Below are 20,769 nucleotides of genomic sequence, written 5' to 3'. Positions count from 1 at the left end.
ATGGGATCAGGTGAGATCAGGCCAGATGGGATCAGGTGAGATCAGGCCAGGTGAGATCAGGCCGAGGTCCGCGCATCGCTACCTGAACAGTCCGGCTGCCTGCTCACTGAAGCAGGAATATTTCCCTCAGATGCACTTAGAGAAAAACCTGAGTTTCTTTGTGCTGGCTCAGCGTTTCCCGGAGCGGCATAAATAAAACGGTTCGATTTCTGTGACGCTCTGAGGCGCCCATTCATCTCCAGTTACTTATGCTGTTTCTTTCTGTACATGTTTGCAGAATATTATATATTTATTTCTCTTAGAGTGAATATGTTCAAGGGAACAAATGCAGCTCTTTGGCTCTTCATAATGAAATGAATCAGAAATGGCAGACGCTTCACTTTCACTTCAGCCGTTTCTGAAGAGCGCTGAAGCCGAAGGGAAAAGCACAGATTGAGGTTTTATGGAATATTTTCTGTAAATCTGGACGTTTTGCTGACAAAATGTTCAACAAACATGTTGATTTGATGTGATGAATCCTCACCAGGTTTCACACAAACGAACCCACAGCCACACCTTTATTTTTGCTGCTCTGGAGCTACTGGCTAGTACGCTAACAAAGGAGCTAATTTTAGTTTTTAGCGGTTTTGTTAACTTTGAAAATATTAAGCTTTCCCTAAATTTATTTTTCCAGATACATTCTTTAATTTTCTGAGTCTATAAATTTTTAGCATTAGCTTCCACTACTAAACATCATGTATATGGCGCTTTAGCGTTAGCGGAACTCGTGTTCATGATTAGTTGTTTATGGTTAGCACAGTTAGCTTTTTAGCTAGCATAGCTTTGCTGATAGGTTAACTCCTGTTAGCACAACACAACAACAGTCTTTTCCAGATTTCAATCAGAAGCAGATTTTAACTCCCTGTTGGCTGAGAGAAGCGGCTTTGTCGTCCATTGTTGTTGTTAGCTGATGTTGCTTGTGCGTCAGATTTATGGGCGTAACAGAAACTATGTGAATACAAAGGTTCCAGGTTTGTTCTGGCACCTTGCAGCTATTAAGTGACCTTTGACCTTTCTATTTTAGATTCACTATCATTTATTAAGGAGTAGTAGTTGGAAATCTTGTGTTGTTTTGGCACAGCTGAGGTAAATTTAGATATTTTCAGATCATTTAATTATAATTAATTGTGTTTTCCTTCGTACTGCGACTGACTTTTTCCTCCGATGTGGGAGTTCAAACGGCAGAAACCTCCACCGGTTGTCCTCAGATATTCATGAACTGTTCCCAAAGTGCTGAGAAATGAGCCAATTAACATCTTCAGATGGCGGCAGAAGTTCCCAGCATCGATCCGTTTGAGTCCTGAAAGCATTTATCTACAGGAAGGTTCTGCTGCCGGCAGAACATGGAGCAGGTTTGGATGATAACTTCAGAAAACAGCCGTCACATGTCAAGTTTTTGATAAATCTGCTGTTGGGTTGGCTTTACAGCCATGGGTAGCTGACCGAGCAGCTCCGGTTTGTCAGACATTAACTAAGAAATGCTTTTATAATGGAAGACATTCCTGCCTTAAATCACCCAGAGTGGCTCAGCTTGATGGAAAATCTGAGTTTTCTCCAGTGATAGAGGGAGGATTGTCTTCAGATCCGTGTTTGGGAGAACAGTTCCTCCTTTGACAGGAGAACTTTCCATCGTATTTTTAGCTCTGAATTCCTCTTATTGTTCCCGGTGAACAGCATGGGGGCAAATCAGGACCAGATTTTACTACGTTTGGCACCAAATACATCTAAAAAATGAACAACAAAGTTTTACTGTAAAATAAATCTGTGGTGTTGATCCAGAGGAGTCTGTTGGTCTTCTGGCTCATAATTGACTTAGAAAGTCGAAATATGACTTTTGTTTTCAGAAATGTGACTTTCTGTTTGGCTTTTATTTTTTATTTTATGGCAGAAATGTGCTTCCGTAGATTAGAAAATAAAAATAAACACCCTTGAATTCGGGTGGGTGATATGAACTTGGACTTTTATTGTGATATGTTGTGGTGCTGCTATCGTGATAACGATACAAATTATGATAAAAATTATTACAACTTGGCGTCACAAACACAAATATTGTTCTTGAAAACTTTCTCGTTTGAAACAGGATTCTTCAGGACGTCGGTTGCTTAACGAGTCGATTTGCATCAATTAACTACGTTTGATTCAAATTCAAAAATCTTTTCTCAAAATGAGCAGCAACAAATCTAACGACTTTTTTCAAAGAGCGACGACTGAAGCAACGTTCAGTAACTTCTGCAGTTTCTCTTTGGGGCGTGACCCGTTCACACAGAATCTGGTTTACTTTAGTTGCAGCACGAAAAATAACCTGAAAAACATCGTATTTCAGCACAAAGGTAAGCGCCAAGCCCTGCTGCGTGACCGGCGCCTCAGATTATCGCGTTTCCCTCTGGATCTTTTCTCCTTAGTGTTTTCTAAAACACCTGCAGTCCAGAGATTTATGTCTTACTCAGATTTCAGATCTTTTCAGTCGTCTGGACTGGGAGGAAGCTGTTCCCAGTTCGTTCAGCTGCTGATTCTGCATCGTTTTCGGTTATTATCGCCTTTTTCTGCCTCTTGTCTTCATAATTAGCAGCAGACGGCACTGCGGGCCGTTTTTCAGTTTAAATTCAGCCCAAACCTCAGAGACGACCTGCTAAATCAAGATGAAGCTGGCAGGAGCCTGGAGACGCCAGCTTAGTTACCCTCCAGCCTGTTTGCTGTCACAGTTTGCTGACAGAGACGGATCGGCCTGGCAGGCGGTTCTGGCCCGTGGCCCGTTTAAGCGCCGGACTCTGAAATTGCCAGGAGATTTGTCTTAAAACACGAAGGTGGAAAAGGTTTCACACTTCAGGAGAAAGACGGTTTGAGAAGCACTTTGACTCTGAAACGGGGAATAAAACCCGTAAATGTGATTTTTAAAATAGTGAAATTTGGCTTAAAGCAACAGATTCATGTTTCTCTCTGCTTGTTGATTTGGACGTTAGAGAGAAACTGGAGCTGGACCCGTTCAGCTGTCAGGGGAACCAAACGGATCTTTGTCTCATCCCACCATCAGACCCAAAAAAGGCTTTTGGTTGCTAAACGATGGCAGCAACAAATGTCAGAAAATGACTGATGACAATAAAGAGACTAAAACGGCTCGTTGTGACAAATCTGGATGATTTTTGTAAAAATGTGACCAACAACAAATGAAGCAAAATTGACCAGCTGCAAATCTGGCAACTTTTTTTCAGTAAAGCAATCTGTGAAAAATCTGGCAACTTTCACAAATTTGCTCATTTTTAAGTTAAAAAATAGAAACAAATCTAAGCTTTTTTCAATAGACTGACTGACGACAAATTAGCATTTCTTAAAAAAGGAATAAAACTTAGAAACTTTTTGTTTTTTAAATTGACTAAAAATTCAGCGATTAAAAAACAAACCTGGCCAGATTTGTAGGAAAACTGAGCAATGAGCAACAGATCAAGCGACTTTTTATTTAAAGCATGAAATGTAGCGACTTTGTTGACGCAGGAACTTGGTGATCGTTGCTGCTGAACGTTCCTCCTGACCGGATCGCTGCCGGTTCATTCTGATCCGGTTTGTTTGTTTTCCTGATCAGTCGGGGAATCTCCTGGTTGATGTGTCATCAATAACCCAAATCCCGCGTTGCCTCTGCTTGTCAGGCAGCGTTCCCGCCCGCCGGCAGCGGCTGAGAAATCCGATTAATTCCCGTCGGTCCGGAGCGGCGCGGCCGACACGGACCAGCGGTTAATGGTTGAACTGGGTCAGGAGAGGAGCGGAAAAACGGCTGGAAAGTTTCCTCTGAGACGCAGAAAGTTACATAATAACTCAGTTTGCAGCTTCATCTACTCTCCTCCTTCGTTTTTTTATTCTTCACAAACTAAACTCCATTTTCTCCAGAATTTCTTCCCTTTTCGCCTCGACAAAAAGCGCGTCCTCACACTCGGAGATGAACATTTCATTCTGTTTTCTGTTAATAATAATAATAATAATGTGTTTCAGGACGCATGCTGGGGCACAATGCATGTTTCTATGAATAGCTGCGTGTGTTTTCACTTTCCTCGCTCTGCTTGCAGATCCTTTCTGCATGCTGGGACTCAGATGAGAAATGCAGCATATTTTCTGCTGGGTGAATAAATCTCAGAAGGTTTTCAGCTTCTAATTGCTCCTGAGGAAAGTCGTTTTATTTTAGGAAACATGAGGATCTGCGTCGTGTTCTGTAATAAATGAATATATTATCTCCTGTTTGGTTGCCAGGTTTACTTTTTTAATTTCTCATGGACAGAAAATTTCTGTTGTTAAGAAATTAATGTGAAATTTTATGGTTTCATCAGCCAGGATGTTGGTGAAAGGAAACACTAGCTCCTCTGTTTTGGATGATTCATCATCATTTTGCTTCTGCAAGCGGTTTCAGATCACTTCATGGTTTTTATTCTGTTTTGGTCTGAAAAGCTGGTAAAACAGCATATCTCTAATTTATTTTGGTGCTAAACTAACTGAAGTATTTTAAAGTTTATTTTCTGAACTTTGACATTGCTGAGTCCTTTAGTCCTGTAAATGTTGTTCAGGTGACAGAAGGCCGACTTTGTAACCGTCTTTATGTGGCTCTGAAGGTTCAGGTCCAGATTTTAGGCCTCTTCTCTTGTTTCCAGCTGCAGTAACTGACTCTCCATTGTTCCTCCTCAGTAGCTTCAGTTTCTGCTCAGCTGGAGAAAGTTTTGGCACCCCCACATGTCGAGCTAACCTAGCCCTTTGTTAGCGTCGTTAGCGTGTGGCGCTGCTGAAGCTGTTGCTAACTGCCTGGTGGCTGAGCAGCAGGATGTGGGCAGCCGTGCTCAGGCTGGAGGAGGAAGATAAGGGGCTCCGGTTGGCTCTGCTTCCTGAGGGTCAGCGCTCTGCCTGCGCTCCATCGAGGGCTCTGTGGAGAAGTCGGCGTGCCGCGGCGTGCATCTTAACGCCGCAGCGCTCGGAGTCAGGACGCATCAGCTTTCAGAGCGACGGTGGGAAGAAGCTGGCAGACCGGGTGTCTGAATCCTGCATGGTGTGTTAGCGCTCGCTGCTTTAGACGACAGCAGGAAGACAAGAAATTCACATCTTCTATTCACACTCCAACCGCTGATAACTGGGCTGCAACTTTTAGAAGTCGATTAATCAATTAATCTGATTACAAAAATGGCAAAATCTACAGATTCCTTATTTAACCACGTAAGCTGCTTTTTATATTAGAAATATTTTAAATAAACAAATCAATTCCTCTTTTAGTTGAGAAAATAAACATTTTATTGCCTAAAACACAGAGTTCCTTTAGTAGATCAGAATCAGGTGAAACTAAAACTTTTCCACCAGTTTCAGACAAAAATGTTTGTTTTTTTATCTTAAATGCAAAATATTTATGTTTATACAATTTTGACTTAATTACTCTAAAATATTTTTAACAAGCACCTTATTTTGAGTCTGTGTGTACTCCAGTTAACGATTAATTGATTAATGGCGATTAATCATTACTGTCTTGTTTATGTTTCGGCCTTTCTGATCCGTCTTTTCTTAGTATAAATGTTTTGTACAGTTTGGCTTCATTACTGATCCAACTGTGTTATTCTTTCAGCAAATTGCCTGTTTTTAACGATTAATTACTAAAGTAGTTGATAATTATTTCAGTAATCTGATTAATCTGATTAATCAGATTAATCAGATTAATCAAGCTCCCAGTATTTAATTTGCTTTGTGATTTTCTTGTTTCATTATTTTCATAAAATTTTTCATCTTCAGTCTGAAATGCATCTTGGATCCGATCATCACCAGAAACTGACATTATGTCTCCTAAATTTATTATTTAGCCGTAACTTTTCTGAAGTGTTTTTGTTGCTGCAGAGAAATCGATAGTTTTCGTTGTGGTTTTGTTCACTCAGCAGGCGGGAGCCGAGTTCAGGCTTCGGTTCATGCAGAACCCTCCGAGTCATTCCTGGAAGAGTCGACTTTCTGCCTCGCTGCACAAACGCGCCACAAACTTTTACTTCAGCAGAATTTCCTGCAGACGTCCTGAAGGACTTGATCCGTTTTTACCAAACAGGACGCAGATGCTGAACTGATGAAATCATGTTTCACTCTTTTTTAGGCCGTTTCTTCACATTTCTTGCTTTCGGTTTGATTTCCAAACGTCAGAATCGACTGGATTTAATTTTTCTCATCGAAGGCTGAAAAAATCAGTTTCTTGTGTTTTTGAGTTATGAAAAATCTTAGAAACAAAATGTTCATATTTTTATCCTGTCTTGACTCTGAACATGTTTTTTTTTTTCAGTAAATTGTCTTTTTAAAGTTTGTTTGCTCCAGTTAACGATTAATCAATTACCAATTAGTTGAGGATTACTTCAGTAATCGATTAATCATGATTAATCACGATTAATCGTGATTAATCATTTCTTTCTTGTTTATTTACGTTTCTATCTTTACTTTTGATCAGTCTTTTCTTATTAGTTGTTTTATGTAGATTTGGTTTGTTTGTTTTTCTCTCTTCTTGCCTTCAGTTTGATTTCCAAACATCAGAATCGATTAGATTTCATTTTTCTCAGCAGAGCCTGAAAAATCAGTTTCCTGAGTTGTGAAACAGAAGCTGTGGGTTCGGTTGGCGCGGCCACTGTTTGCTTTTCGCCTCCGCTCTGTTATTGGGTGTAATGTGAAAGAAAATCCATCTGCAGAAACGTTTCCACGTCGGGTTCCAGGTTTGTTTGTGCTGAAAACAGAAACGTAAAGCCAGAACTCGGATTTCTGATTCTTCGTCTCGTCACGTTCTGCTTCTCAGCATTTTCTTGTTTTTGCTTGGAGAATATTAATGAGTGCAAACCAAGCATGAATTTGCAGAATCTTCTACATTTAAAGTTTGTCTGAACTCTTTTCTGCACTTTTAAATTAATCTCTGCGAGGCATTTGAGGAAAACATTGGAGACGCTGCAGGGCTCCAAGAAATAGAAAAGTTTGTCTTAATTTATTTCAAACTGTTTCATCTCCGCTGTGAGTTTTTTCTTCCCACTCAGATATCGGCTGAACTGACGGTTTGCTTTTGGATTCCCAGTAAAAACACAAATCATACATTAGATTATTTTATTTTGTCCACATCTGATCAATGACTTTGTTTCTTTATTAAACACCGACGGCTCAGAAATCTCAACAGGATTAAAATGATCTGGATTAAATGAGTAAAACATTTGATTGAACTAGAAGTGATTAAGCTGCTTATTTATTAATGTTTCGCATGAGAGAAAACAGCTGAATCAGCTGCTTAGTCACAGAATATTTTCTGTTTTTAACAGTTTATCTGTTTTATTCTTTAAAACTTTAGACCAGAAGCTGAACTCTTCCTGTTTCAGGTCAGTTTTGATCATCAGAAATATTTATATTTCATTATTTATTCCTAATAATAAAGGAGAAAATTGTTTTCTGTGTTTCTTTGTTGTAAATTAGAGGTTTCTTAATGGTCCATTTTACACAACCATAAGAGAATTTATTATGATTTATTAATATTTATTTTTGTTGTACAGTTGCTGGAGGACTTACTTTTCATTTATTACGTTTATAAACTTTGACAGCGATTAGCACACTTAGCTTCCGCTAAATACATTTTCCCACAGAAATCCTAAAGCGCTAATTTACTTTCAGTTGAATGAAGTTCAACATCTGTGTTGAAGTTTTGGTTGTGGAAACACAGAAAATGTCAAATTGTTTCTTTCAAATTAGCAGAATATTGAAAAAGTTTTGCAGAAATATAATGGACTCAGTTTATCACAGCTGGTGGCTCTTAGCTTAGTTGATTTTAGCGCTTTAGCATTAGCTTTGGCTACATGCTGTGTTGGTATAGCGCATTAGCATTAGCTTTGGCTACATGCTGTGTTGGTATAGCACAGTAGCATTAGCTATGGCTACATAATATGTTGGTATAGCGCATTAACATTAGCTCTGGCTACATGCTATGTTGGTATAGCGCATTAGCATTAGCTTTGGCTACATGTTATGTTGGTATAGCGCATTAGCATTAGCTTTGGCTACATACTATATTGGTATAGCGCATTAGCTTTGGCTACATGCTATGTTGGTATAGCGCATTAGCATTAGCTTTGGCTACATGCTATGTTGGTATAGCTCTTTAGCATTATCTCTGGCTACATACTATGTTGGTATAGCTCTTTAGCATTATCTCTGGCTACATACTATGTTGGTATAGCGCATTAGCATTAGCTCTGGTTAAATGGCATGTTCATGTAGCACTTTAGCATTAGCTTTGGCTACATGCTATGTTGGTATAGCTCTTTAGCATTATCTCTGGCTACATACTATGTTGGTATAGCGGATTAGCATTAGCTCTGGTTAAATGGCATGTTCATGTAGCACTAATGCATTAGTGTAGCATTAGTGCTACACTAATGCTAGTGTTTGTGATTGGTGCATTGGGGTTAGCACAGCTAACGTTTCAGTTAGCGATGTCCACCAATGGTTATTCTACGTGGTAACTGCATTTAATTTTATTTTGAAATGTTTTAATATTTATTGATGCTCTGGAACAAAACATGAGCTAAACTGTAAATATAATTACAACAGTTCAGGCAGTTTTTGGGGTTTCAGACATCATTAGTTGGAATTTATTGTCTTATCATAAGAAATGTTTCATAGTGACCATAAACGATCTGATAAATACCCATCCTTTCTTGTCCTTAAGTCACTTTTGTAACACATTTTTTTACCCATCTGTGGAAACCTGGCTGTTTTGAAACGTTGCCTGAATTTTTCCACGTTTGTTTTTAGACCCGTTTCTGCAGCATGTTGACCAAATGTCCCGTTGGGACGTTTTGTCCCTTCCTCCCATAAAACGAGACGACGTCCCACATCTTGTGCAGGACAGACGCTTTTATCGGATTTGGCCGACGTCCAGCGACATTCAGTGGCATTAAGAAAGCCAGGCATAAACTCCAATGAGCGCTGTGTTTAAAATCAATCAAGCTGATTGACTGCCACGCGATGCTTTTAGCATTTTGCTCCATGTTCTGCCCGTCTGTTACCGACGGAAACAACGTTTAGTGAGACCAAATCTGTCTGGATTTTACTGTTATAGAATAATAACTCAGAAAAATCACAACTGGCCTGCAGATAGAAAGCAAGAATTTATTGTTATATTATTATTATGACTAAAATCTATTTTGTTTTATGTCTGACTGGAAAAATTGAACTAAAACGGATAAAAACTCCTGCAGTCAAAATGACTCATATTGGCCAAATGGGTAGAAATGAATGTGTTTCATTTTCTATGTTGGCTAAAAATGTTCATTTTTAGGAAAACCCTAATCTGGATTATTTTGTTTTATTTAGAGGGATTAGATCTAATGAGAGACTCACTTTATGATGTTCCAGTTGTTAGTGATCAAAGGTTTTAAGCAGTTTTTAGCGTGTTTGTTAGTTTTTATTGGTTATCTGTTAACTATTGTTTAGTTTTTAATAATACTTTTAGTTTTTTCATGTTATGGTTCATTTCTTAGGTGCAGAATTTAAAATGGTCACTATGCAAACATTGATTCAGTAATAAATATTCAAAAAACGATAAAATAAAGTTGAACGACCAACTCTGGTGTTTTCTTCAAACTTTTGTCGTCGCCATTTTGTTTAGCCATTTCAAAAAGGTTAAATAGATTCATAAACACGAAACAAAAAAAGATTTTATATGTATAATTTCAGTATGTTTTAGTTCCAATTAATTCCAGTTTTTCCAATTCAGTTACTGTTTTTATTTATTTCATTTAACAAAAATATTTTCCCAATTTCAGTTTTTGTTTGTTATTTTTAGTGTTTGAAAAACTGAACTTGACTTGTGATGAATCTGCAGATGTGTCTGAGTTTTACTCTGCTGATATGAACTAACCTATCAGAAGCTCACAGCATTATGACATCATTATCTGGGATTCCCAGGATTATTTAAAGACACAGTAATCTTACGGACAGGAAGTAAGTTTTTAACTCAAATGAAAGTTTTCAGCTGTGTGAAAGTTTCTGTTTCCGTCTCCACAGACGGCCAGGAGCGTCTCGGCGCGCCGATGAGTGAAGCACAAGCTGGAGTCCTGAGCATCCGCGGTCCACAGCAGCAGTGAGGTATCTCCAGTCAACACTTCACCAACCGAACTCTGATTCCTGCGCAGAACGATTCACATCGCAGTTCTGCAGCAGCCAGCAGGGGGCGTAACCAGAAGTTTAACGGTCCGTTTGGGTGGGAGAGCGGCGACGCTTTAAAGCCACTTTATTTATCGGCTCTGGAGAAACAGGACCTTGGTGACCTTTCTTCTTCCTTCTGTGGAGGATTTATTCTGCAGATAAATGTCACAGCAGGAGAGAAAGGAAGGAAAAGAAAATCCCTCTGCTGTCAAATTTCAATATTTTATTTAGCAGAAGAAAGCCAACCAATGGTTTTGTAGAGCATTGCTCTTTATATGCATAGATATTGATGCAGATATTTAAAAAAATCACATTAAAAAATTTCCAAAAATTAAAAGCACAAACTATTTATCTTTTTTTAACCAGATTTTTGTGCTTTGATTTAAATTTTATAGTAAATAAATCACAAAGGTCCAGTGGTTTTTACTGGACCAGGTTTTATGTTGAGCAGGGACCCGAGGCTCCTGGTGCCTCAGTTTACCACTGCAGCCAAATCTGATTTTCACATCTGGATTACTGGATTTATCTGTACAAACACAGCAACACTCTTTGGAAACTAGAGTTTGTTTTTATTTCACATAAAAACTGGAAAAATGGACCAGCGCAAAATGACTGCTAACTGAAAGGACCTTATTTCATTTTCCTTTGTACGCGAAATCTAACTTCTGCTCTTATGGAAATGTACAATTCTGGGAAATCCCTAATCCGGATTAGTTTGTGTTATTTAGAGGGATTACATCTCATTGAGAGATGATGATCATGATCAACAGCTATCAGTTTTGTAAATTAGTCGGTAACTTCAGGTAATTTTTTTCTCGTCATACTGAAAATGTTTCTCATTCACTGATGTCTGTTTGGTTGCAGAATTTATTTCATTATGCTGTGATAAACATTTGAAATATGCTGACAACATGCTAGCTGATGCTATCAGACAACAGTAACCACGGCAACCCTCATAGCGACCCGCGTCCTGCTCCCGGTGCTGAGAACACAGACCTTGCAATGGTTTGCAAATATCAGACCATTTCCTTTGTTTTAGGATTGTTTACTTTATTTATTGAGTTTTCACATTTTTATTAAACTTATAAATATGTAAATTAGCTGCCCACGGCTTCTTTTACCAACTCTGAGTGTTTATTTCCTGTCTGCCGGTTACAGGAAGGTGTTTATTAAGCCTCTCATGATGACACTGAACCATCATTTTCCCCAGAAGTTACTGAGAGAAACGATAAAATTGTTGTTTTGAGACAATTTTCAAGTAATATAAATGTAAAGGCATAAAAATGCAAGAAGACGTTGTGACAGATCAATAAACTTTAATGTCTAATAAACATTTAACTCTGGAACTGGGAGACATTTTAGATACACAGAATAAATAAAACAGAAACGGCAAATAAAATGAATTATGAATATTATGTAAATAAAATTATCCTGCAAAAAAAGGTTTGAGACGAAAGCAGCAAACTGAAGACTTTTATCAACCAGTTTTTTTTAAAAAAGAGAAAAACATTAAATCATGCAAATGGAAATGAATGAGCTTATTTTGATTCATTGTGTGATTTATTGGTTTTCAGCCCAGAGTTTTCCTTCTCCTGCGTGTAGAAGAAGATAAATCCAGAGGTTTGTGCTGCTCAGGCGTCTGAATCCTGATCCGTTGTGTAAAGAAGTTGAGTGTCTGTACGGGATGCCCAGCTGGTTTAAATGTTCGGTGACACGCAGAGCCCAGCTGCAGTCAACAAACCTGCCTGTAAAGGTCAAACAAATCACATTTATATTCAGTTCAAATCAACATAAATTTCCTTAATGGCTCACCAGGATTTCTGCCATGTTGGGCTGAAGGTGCAGCTTGAAGAAACTTTCATTTTGTTTCTGTGCCTGTTGGCCACAAAGGAAAAATATTCATTCATTGTGGTGATGAGGAAACCCAACATGACAAAAATGTGCATAACTTTCTTTTTTATTTTTATTAATTTTGTACACAGCCAGTACATCTGAACGATTTGTCTCGTTTTGGCTGCGATTGGTTGACCCATGAAACAAAATAACAGAAAAAAAACAAATACCCGTTCAGTGATCAGTTCATAGAAATTTACAGATGATTGAATCCAGACTGGATTAAGAAAAGAGTCATGTTGATAAAACTAAAATTGAATTAATTGCCACAGAGCATCACAAAGCAGCGCCTGCTGCTGGCAGAGCTCTCATCATAATGTTTGGCAGGAATGTGACGCCATATGAGGGCAGAAGTTGTGATAAAAGCATCCAGATTTATTTTAAAAGTCTTTACTGATAGAGAGTTTTTCACAGGAGATTTTGAAAGAAAAGCAAAGTGATAATAAAATCAATAAGATCAAAGCTTTGCTATTTTGTTTGTTTTTTCCTGCAGCTTCATGAAGTCTTAGTCTGTGCAGACACTGAAAAGCCTTCTGGTGATTCCTGCTCCATTTAACAATCAGCTCCTCTGATAATCGTCTCCCCAGATCAGTCAGCGGGTTATTAACGCGATGAAGAGGAAAAAGACATTTTCATTCGTCTTTTTCTATGTAACTCTGACTTCTAAGGATGTTTGAACCTTTCAGCTCCTGTTGGGTTTCCTCTTTAAACATAAACCTGAGCTGGAAAATCCTCGTCACAATAACAGAAACCAAACGACTCGGCACTTTTACAGCAGAGTGGGAATTAATTTATCAAGCAGAATCAGGAGGAAACATTAAAGATGAACTCAGTCACATGAGTTGGAGTCTCTTTGGTTCAGACTTTAATTCAAAATGTTTGGTAAAGTGTAATTAACTCTCAAGTCAAGCTGTCTAGTTTGTGAAGGGAGGCATCTTTGCTTCTGTGCACGTTTTGACATTTCTGTGTAAATGTATTGGTAACGGCAGCACTCGCGTAACCGTGGCAACATGGGATTCATTTTACAACTGATTAGCATAATAAGAGCTCAAATAAATAAACAATAACTATGACCGTCACATCCCAGAGGACACATTGCCCATGATGGGATGTTATCCCCTCCTCCAGCATCGTTCCAACCAGACGGCCGTTCAAAGCAAAGGAGGTGGATCAGCAGACGTGTTGCTGTGGAATATCGTCTCTGCTGCCTGGATGTTGACCTGTTAGCAAGTCATCACCACCGTCAGTCAGAGGCTTCTTCGCATTTATTGTAACACTGACTGCTACTGGAGCTCCTTGAAGATATTTGGATGACTTTTAAGCAGAAGCAAAGTTTTTGTTCAGGCAGCAAACAGCTGCACTTACCGTAGCCATTATTTCTCCAAGATAATTAGCTTAAGTCCTCCTGTGAAACTCCAAAATTTAAGAAATAATCCCTGATATAAAATTGTTGCTTGTGTAGCATAATGTTATTGGGATTATGGGGAAATGCATTTTGGATTAGCTATAGAGAGATTAGAGTAAGACTCAGCTTAACGGGCTTGGAAGAGACGCCACTACTGGGAGTTTTTATCCAAGGTTTCATTCGTTGTGTCTGATTTGGACTGAAGTTTCAGGGGGAATCCCCCACAACGTAAAAGCAACAAATCTTACAGATACATTTAAATCATCAGGAAGAGAAAGAATCACCATCTGGATTTAATTTGGGAGAATTTAGAACGAGCTGGAAAAGTGCTGCGGTGATGAAAATGTGTCGACTGTAAACGAGTTATTAAAGCGTAACCGGCGTCTCATTTGGGACAGATTCAACCCGTTAGCCGGGCGGAGGGATCAGAAAACCAATTTTCACACATCAAATTGGCCACTGATGAGTCCAGACCCCGGGGCGTCATTTACTACGACCTGAAACGAGTTTCTGCAGGAGGGAAAACAAAGTAATGCCACAAATGACCAGGCTTTACTTGCCCCCTGCCAGGCTAATTGTTGTTTGTTTGTTTTTATCCACCAGTAACTGATAGCAAAGATGAATTAAAGAGAACCAAAAACATTGGACGCTTTCTTTTTCCAAAGTTTTGGCGCCACAGAACCGGCACAGTTAATGTTAGCCTAGCTCAGGCTAGGTGAAGTAGCGTGCTAGCTAGGTAGCTAGCTCTCTGTGCAACTATAGTCTTGAAAAAAGGCAAACAAAAAATATATTGAAAAGTTTAAGCAGGTGAGTTACAGTCCTGTCTGTGATTGGCTGGTGGTGTTGCTAATTTAGCGCAGACATGCGCTCAGATCAGTGTCACTGCAAGCTCAGCACAAACGCAGCGTCAGACGCAGGCGGTTGCTCTTATGATGCGCTAACATCCATGTTTTCAAAGTTAGCAAGAACAACAGCTTCACTGTCACCGTTTAAGAATTTATCTTAAAGAATTACGTTTGTTTAAGCTAGGTGCGCTAAATGTTTTCAGAGTTAGCAAAACTGCTACAGCGCGTAACAAAGCGTTAGCTTTGCTAGTAGCAGATTATTGTCATCATTGCTTTGGTTTTTTTTCTCAGCAGCTCACATGTTGGCTGTAGGGGGCGACACTTCTTCACATCAGTATCGGTCAGAGGTGTTCAACACGGGGGCCGCAACCTCTAGGAGGCCGTGGTGGTACTGCACCAGGGTCAAGACATTATTATACACTTTAATTCAGATTTGTCTTTAAAGAAACATTAAAATGAATCCGACTTGTTACAGATTGATAAAAGCAGATACACATCTGAGATCAAGAGATTTATTGGATGAATGAAAATCATAAATGCTTGTTTTTATAGAGCAGCTCCTGTAACTTATTTAATCAACAACAATTCCCTTTTTAAAGTTTTTTTTTTTAAGTTGTGTGTTTGTGTCCATGAATTAGAGCAGAAGTGGAATCAGCTGAAATTCGTCCTGCTGGGTGTAAAATTGTGACAGCAGATTGGTTCCAGTGCCGCTGCTTTTCCATTTCCCTCAGAGTTTGACAGGCAAACATTTCCTGCTCCGAGCCGCCGGGGCGCCGCGCGGCAGCGTGTCGTTATGATGATGAAGCCGTCTGCTGGCCCAGACTCACTGCATTTATGTCTGCAGCCTGAGACGTGTTTACTGGCCACACGTGTCACGAATGCATGAAGCTTCTGGTCCGGGCCGGTTCCCCCGAAAAACCAAAAACAATGATGAAATAACATATTTTTACTATAAATGTTAAAAACATTCTGTTTTATGAAATATGTGCAAAGAATTTCTGCAACAGAAATGATCCAAAAAAGTAATTTCAGTCATTTTTATGTAATTCAGCTGCAAACTTTGTTCGTCCCAGTTTCTGATTCCTTCAATAAGGAACAAACTCAGCAAAATCAAAAATATGTTTCAAACTAAAGTTTAAAAAAGCAAAATAAAAATAAATGATCAAAGGAACAAACTCAAGAAAATATTCTAAAATTTTAAATAAAATGTTAAAAAATAAATAAAAATAAACAATGAAATACATAATAAATAAAATGTCACTAGCTGTAAAAAATGTCTTATATAAAATCGACATTATGTATTATAGAATAAAATATGAAGCTTTCCAACTTATTTTTAGTGACGGCTGTTAGGTATATCAATCAACCAACCAATAAATCAATTAAGTGTCATGGTTTGGGTAGTTTGTTTGCCCTCATGCAGAACACACCTCCATCAGGAGGCAGGTGATAAAAGACAATGCAGTTTATTCTCCAAAGATGATGATGCTGAATGTGAGTTTTCGGTCGGGGAGCCAGGAGTTTGCGGACGTTGAGGATCGACTGAAAGTTGATTTGTTCCAGCCGATATCGGAGCGAAGCGATTGGTTGTTCTCTTCAGCTGTCGGCTGAGACCTGCAGGAGTCGGGGAGCGAGGCGCTGCTGCCGGTTACTCTACATTTTGTTGCTAGGCAACCAAGGTTGGGGGGTGGGGGTGGAGCTGAACCTGCTTGTTACCCAGCAGGTCGTTGCTAGGCAACCGAAGAGCCGGAGCGTGAGTTGATTCCACCAAGCTAGCTTAGCTAGCTGAGAGGTTGCTTTCCTTTGCCTACATCTCCCAGAATGCCGTGCGGTTCTGGATCAGAGTTCAGTTGACATTCTACTTATTGAATATTCTATCAGCTGTATTGTCTATTGATATTGTTATTGATTTATTGTCCAGCCCTAACGCATCTAGTCTTATTGTCATGTTTCCTGCTAACTTTTAATTTTTTTTTCTTAAGCACACAAACCACAAAGTTTAGGAAGTTTTCTTCAGTAGCCGTCCCTCAGGAGGTTTTGTCGTTCTGAAATTTTCTCCAGTCCATCCGGGGAGCATATTCTCCTGCTAGCAAGGAGCGCTAATCATGTCTGGGCTTCAGCTTTACATGGACATCCACAGAGACGCTCCTCGTTTCCAGAGAAACACTCTCATCCAGGAAGAGATGGAAATAATTGGAGTCAGAATGTGTTAAACTCGATCTGCTCGTTTCTCCCGATCAACCCAGGATGCTTCATGGTTTCTACTTCCACCCAGTCTGGACCCGCCTCACCAGCTGTCAGCACTGGGATACAGCTAAAAATCCAGTGGCAACGCAGAACCTCCCTGCTCTAAACGCTCCCGCATGCAGAAACCTGCCGCCATCTTGTTTCTAAGCAGCCGTTCTGGTTCAGACTCATGACCTTTAACCTTTAACCTGCTAACTGATGCCTGTGGAGTCTGAGATGGAGCTCTTGGGATTTTGGTCATTTCTCTGATGTTGGGCTGAATCTGCTGGGACGGCCAGGTTGTTTGGAGATGACCTTTGACCCTTCCCAGCAGTGGTGACCAATGCTAACCAAAACGTTAGCTGCACTAATCATAAGCAGTAGTTCACCAACAAGGGAAGCATTATACCAACATGGTATTTAGGGGAAGTTAACGCTACACCATACTTAGCAGAAGCTAACAGTAAGTGCTAGGCTAACGTCACAATTAGCTGAACTAATGCTAACAACGCCTCCCCAGACGGACTGGAGTAACATGGCCGTCCTGATAATCGTAGCGTCACTGAAGATTATTGGAGGAGGGAAACTGGAGTAAAGAGTTTCCTGACTTGGCACAATAAATCTGGACGCTCCGTTTGAGGTGTAGCTGGTTGGTTTAGGATGATTTATTTGTCCTTAAGCCAACTTCCTTCAAGAAACTTAAACAGAAACAGAGAGGCGTCAGATTTCAGCAGTTGGACGATTTCTCTTTTGTCTTTGGTTGTATTTACCCAGAATGCTGTAGTCCACTTCCTGGTTGGCGTTCATTGGAACTGAACCAGAGTTCAGTTAGCATTCAGACTTTCCCAACCGAACCGGACTTTCCAGGCAAACGGACTGGAGTTGGATTAAAGCGAGTAAACACAGCTGGTTGGAATCCGAACTTGGATTATCGTTGGAGTATTTATGATAATTGTCAGAAGGGAAACGTCAGCGTAAACGTCTCGCCGTGTGAGCTGGAATCTGAGCTCTGAGTTTACAAGGTTTGCAGATTGTGGGGATTTTTGCTGATGAATCATTTCAGGGTTTCTTCTTCTCTGAATTCCTGCTGAAAGGCGGTCCCTTCTCCTTCCTGAAGCTCCTCCTGGGCGGAGGAAGTGGGCTTTGTGGATGTCAGCCGCTGAGTGTGAAGGCAGAGCCGCCATCCTGTCCTCGGCGGCGCAGCAGCATCTGGTCGGCAGCTGAAACCTGTTAGGAACTTCCTGCTCTGCGCCGCGGCTCCAGGACGGTGAGCAGCGTTTCGTCCGCCTGCTTTCCTCCGTCTCTCCGTCGTTTCGTTCATAAGACGCTTCGGGTTGGTAGAGCGAGCGCCCAGCGACTCTGGCCGACTCTGATTGACAGATTTCAGGTAGAAAAGGAAAAATCTGTTTGGTTTTTAACACATATGGCTGAGATTAGTGAGTAAGCTTGAAGGCATTCAGCACTTTGCTTCGGCTCCATCTTTTTTAAATAGTTTTCCAGCCGTAAAACTTCTCAGTTCACTTCCAGAAAATGTGATTCTGGATTTCTTTATCGTGTTTTCTATTAACTTTTAGACTTTGCTGAACTTTGATCCAAACATTCAAGTGTTTTCTCCAGTTTGAGAAGCTGAACTCCTGCAGCTGGTAAACACGGCAAAGCTTAGCAGCCTGGTGTTAACTGTGTGTGTGTGTGTGTGTGTGTGTGTGTGTGTGTGTGTGTGTGTTGGGGGTCAGAGGATCTCCCACTGGGATCCTGTCGAATCACCAGACAGGAAGCCATTAAAACCTGCTGTCAGTGAGAGCGGCGATGCGTTTCTCTGATGCTCCTCTTGATTCGACCTGAAGACGGTGAAACCGAGGGAAGCTGATCCCGACGCAGCAGATCTGGCGGTTCGAACCCGCGGCTTTACTGTGGGGCTGAGATTTTGTGCCGATGCAGGAACGTGGACGTCCCGCCCTGGACGCTCTGCAGCTGATCGCAGGAAGCTTCGGGCAGCGAGAAGTTTTCACGCCGCTTCAAGTTTTCCCGTTTCATGAGCAACACAAAGCAGAGGGAGAGGAGGGAAACCGACTGGCGGTTTGCAACATCTGGTTTGCATCAAACGCTTTGAGCTACAAGACTTTTTAGAGTGAATTAATCTCAATGTGAAGCTGCAGCTGAATTAAAGTCTTAAAACATAATTTTTCAACAATCGTGGTTGTATATTTCTCTACAAATCAACAAAAAAACGAGGCATAAAAACTTTTAATGTTTCAAACTGTCGACTTGAAATAAAAACACTGAGTTCAGAACCATTTAGAGATTTAAAGTGTTTTCACACCTGGTGGCCCGGTCGACCCGGTTCTATTAGAACCAGAACATCTGCTCCACCTCCAGCTGCTCTGAGTCAAACCAACCTGTTCCCCTCCTGGCCTGTGGGGGCGCTGCACCAAGAACCACTGAAGGAAACGACACAAAAACCTCTGAAGACGCTGAGAGCAACTTCCTTCTTCACCAGATGGAAACAAGATGGAGATTTTAGTGGTTGGAGGATTTCTCTTTAGTCTTTGGCTAAAGACCAGGAGCCATTTCTGCTACTAGCGCTAAGGTAACACATTAGCTTTGTTGTATTTACCCAGAATGCCCTGCACTGTAGTCTCGGCCAACACATTTTTACAGTTTTGACTTTTGATCAGGTGCCAAACAAAATCATTTCAAGGACCATAAATGGCCCCCGGGCCACCCTTTGGATCCCCTGCTCTAAAATCACGTGGAAAAGCGTCGCTGGGTGTTTCCTGCTGACGTGTTTTTGGCAGGAGTGGAGTCGCGAGTCGGCCGTGACGAAGCGGACTGCGGCCGTTTGTCCTTGTCGCTGTCCGGGTCGCCGATTGCTCGCGGAGGAAGTTTTGCTCGAATCCGGGGTCACATTCACGTTTCTTCAAAGAAATGACTGTTTTTTTAAAGAACTACAGTCTCAGTTCCTTTGGCAGATCAGTTCATTTGCAACAAGGCGATTTCCCCATGTTGGAAGTAAATTTATCTGCCAATCGAACTGATACTTTTTCATCAATATTAAGGAATTATTGACGGAAAATAAACTCCTATTTCTTGATGGAAAGTTACCTTTAAGTTAGTTTTATCTTGTTTCAAGTGATCTGAGATATTTATACCAGAAACAATCATCTTATCATTAATAAGTAAGTTTAAGTATTGTGAGCATTTATCGAATCATTTATTGTGATAAATTACTTAAGACTTTCATCATCTTTGTCTCTAAATTCTAATAAATGTCTAAAAACATATTAAACTGGGATTGTTTGATTTTTCACTATTGATCAATAAATGCCAATAAATATAGTTAAATGTGATTAATGTGACATAAATCACATTTCTTTGTGTCCTAAAGACGCTTGTTAAAAATTGGAATGCACTTGTGACATTATTGTTGTGCCATACATTTTCCTAAAACAGAAATAAATATTTTTCACTTTTATCTCAGTAGTAAAACTGTGAATCCGTTTTAAGTTGATGTTTCCTTAATATCGGTAAAAAGCAGCTGAATGTTTGCATTTTCATGATCTTAAGGTCATTCACTGTGGTGAAAAACTGTCACTCAGTTGGTCTGATCTTGTTTTAAGTGTATGAATATATTTGCAGTAGAAACTGGACATAAATACTTGGTGATTTTTAGTTTTGCAGTTTTAATTCTGACCTTGATGTCAGGAATGTTGTAAATTCGTCTAAGGAAGAAAAGTTTTGATTTTAATCAACATTTTCTCTGTTTCTGTAGCCGAAGCTGCTCTTTTCTCTCCGTGTTGCAGGAAAACTTTCCACTTTCCTTCACATAAATATAAATAAACCTTTTCCTGGAGTCTCTCCTTCAGTAAACTTTACCTCATCACTTGTTGTTGTGATTCTTTCCGTGGACCTTTAGTCTGACTCGCCTCTCCTTTTTCCAGGTGGAGAATCGGCCGACGCTCGTTTCCACGATGAACCGCGCTTTCAACAGGAAGAAAGGTGAGCAGAACCGGCTCCTGACGGGTCCGCGGGCTGCGCTGGTTCTGGTCCGGATCATGATGATAGAACAGTTTCTGTTTCAAGAAGCTTCAAATCGCTGAGGGGTTTCAGGAAAACAAACCAGCAGCTGGAGCAAAACTGCAAAACGACTTGAACTGCAAAACGACTCGAACTAGAAAACGACTCGAACTAGAAAAC

General features: G+C 40.2%; 1 protein-coding gene and 1 long non-coding RNA gene across 8 annotated transcripts in view; one reads left to right on the top strand and one right to left on the bottom strand.

Annotated features, from left to right (window-relative positions):
• The window catches only part of gulp1a (GULP PTB domain containing engulfment adaptor 1a), a 57,643-nt gene that overhangs the window by 14,330 nt on the left and 22,544 nt on the right, over positions 1-20,769 (top strand). For 5 of the 7 annotated variants that reach the window (XM_007552260.2, XM_007552258.2, XM_016671609.1 and 2 more), the window contains exons 2-3: positions 10,066-10,146; positions 20,514-20,571. In XM_007552260.2, coding sequence (XP_007552322.1) covers positions 20,544-20,571 — 28 coding nt within the window. In that variant the 5' untranslated portion in view covers positions 10,066-10,146; positions 20,514-20,543. Of the gene's footprint in view, positions 1-10,065; positions 10,147-17,669; positions 17,843-20,513; positions 20,572-20,769 lie in introns of those variants that run through there. The other 2 variants (XM_016671610.1, XM_016671611.1) reach the window with 2 other exon arrangements.
• LOC103138144 (uncharacterized) overlaps positions 11,752-20,769 on the bottom strand; it is a 28,375-nt gene continuing 19,357 nt past the window's right edge. Inside the window, exons 2-3 of the long non-coding RNA XR_476230.1 lie at positions 12,019-12,081; positions 11,752-11,951 (exon numbers count right to left, since the gene is read on the bottom strand). This is a non-coding gene — a long non-coding RNA (uncharacterized LOC103138144). The remainder of the gene's footprint in view (positions 11,952-12,018; positions 12,082-20,769) is intronic.

The sequence above is a fragment of the Poecilia formosa genome, unplaced genomic scaffold (genome assembly GCF_000485575.1).
Source record: "Poecilia formosa unplaced genomic scaffold, Poecilia_formosa-5.1.2 Scaffold47, whole genome shotgun sequence".
Lineage (NCBI taxonomy): Eukaryota > Metazoa > Chordata > Actinopteri > Cyprinodontiformes > Poeciliidae > Poecilia > Poecilia formosa.
Note: the sequence above shows the minus strand (reverse complement) of the source record. Positions and strands in the feature narration are given on the sequence as shown.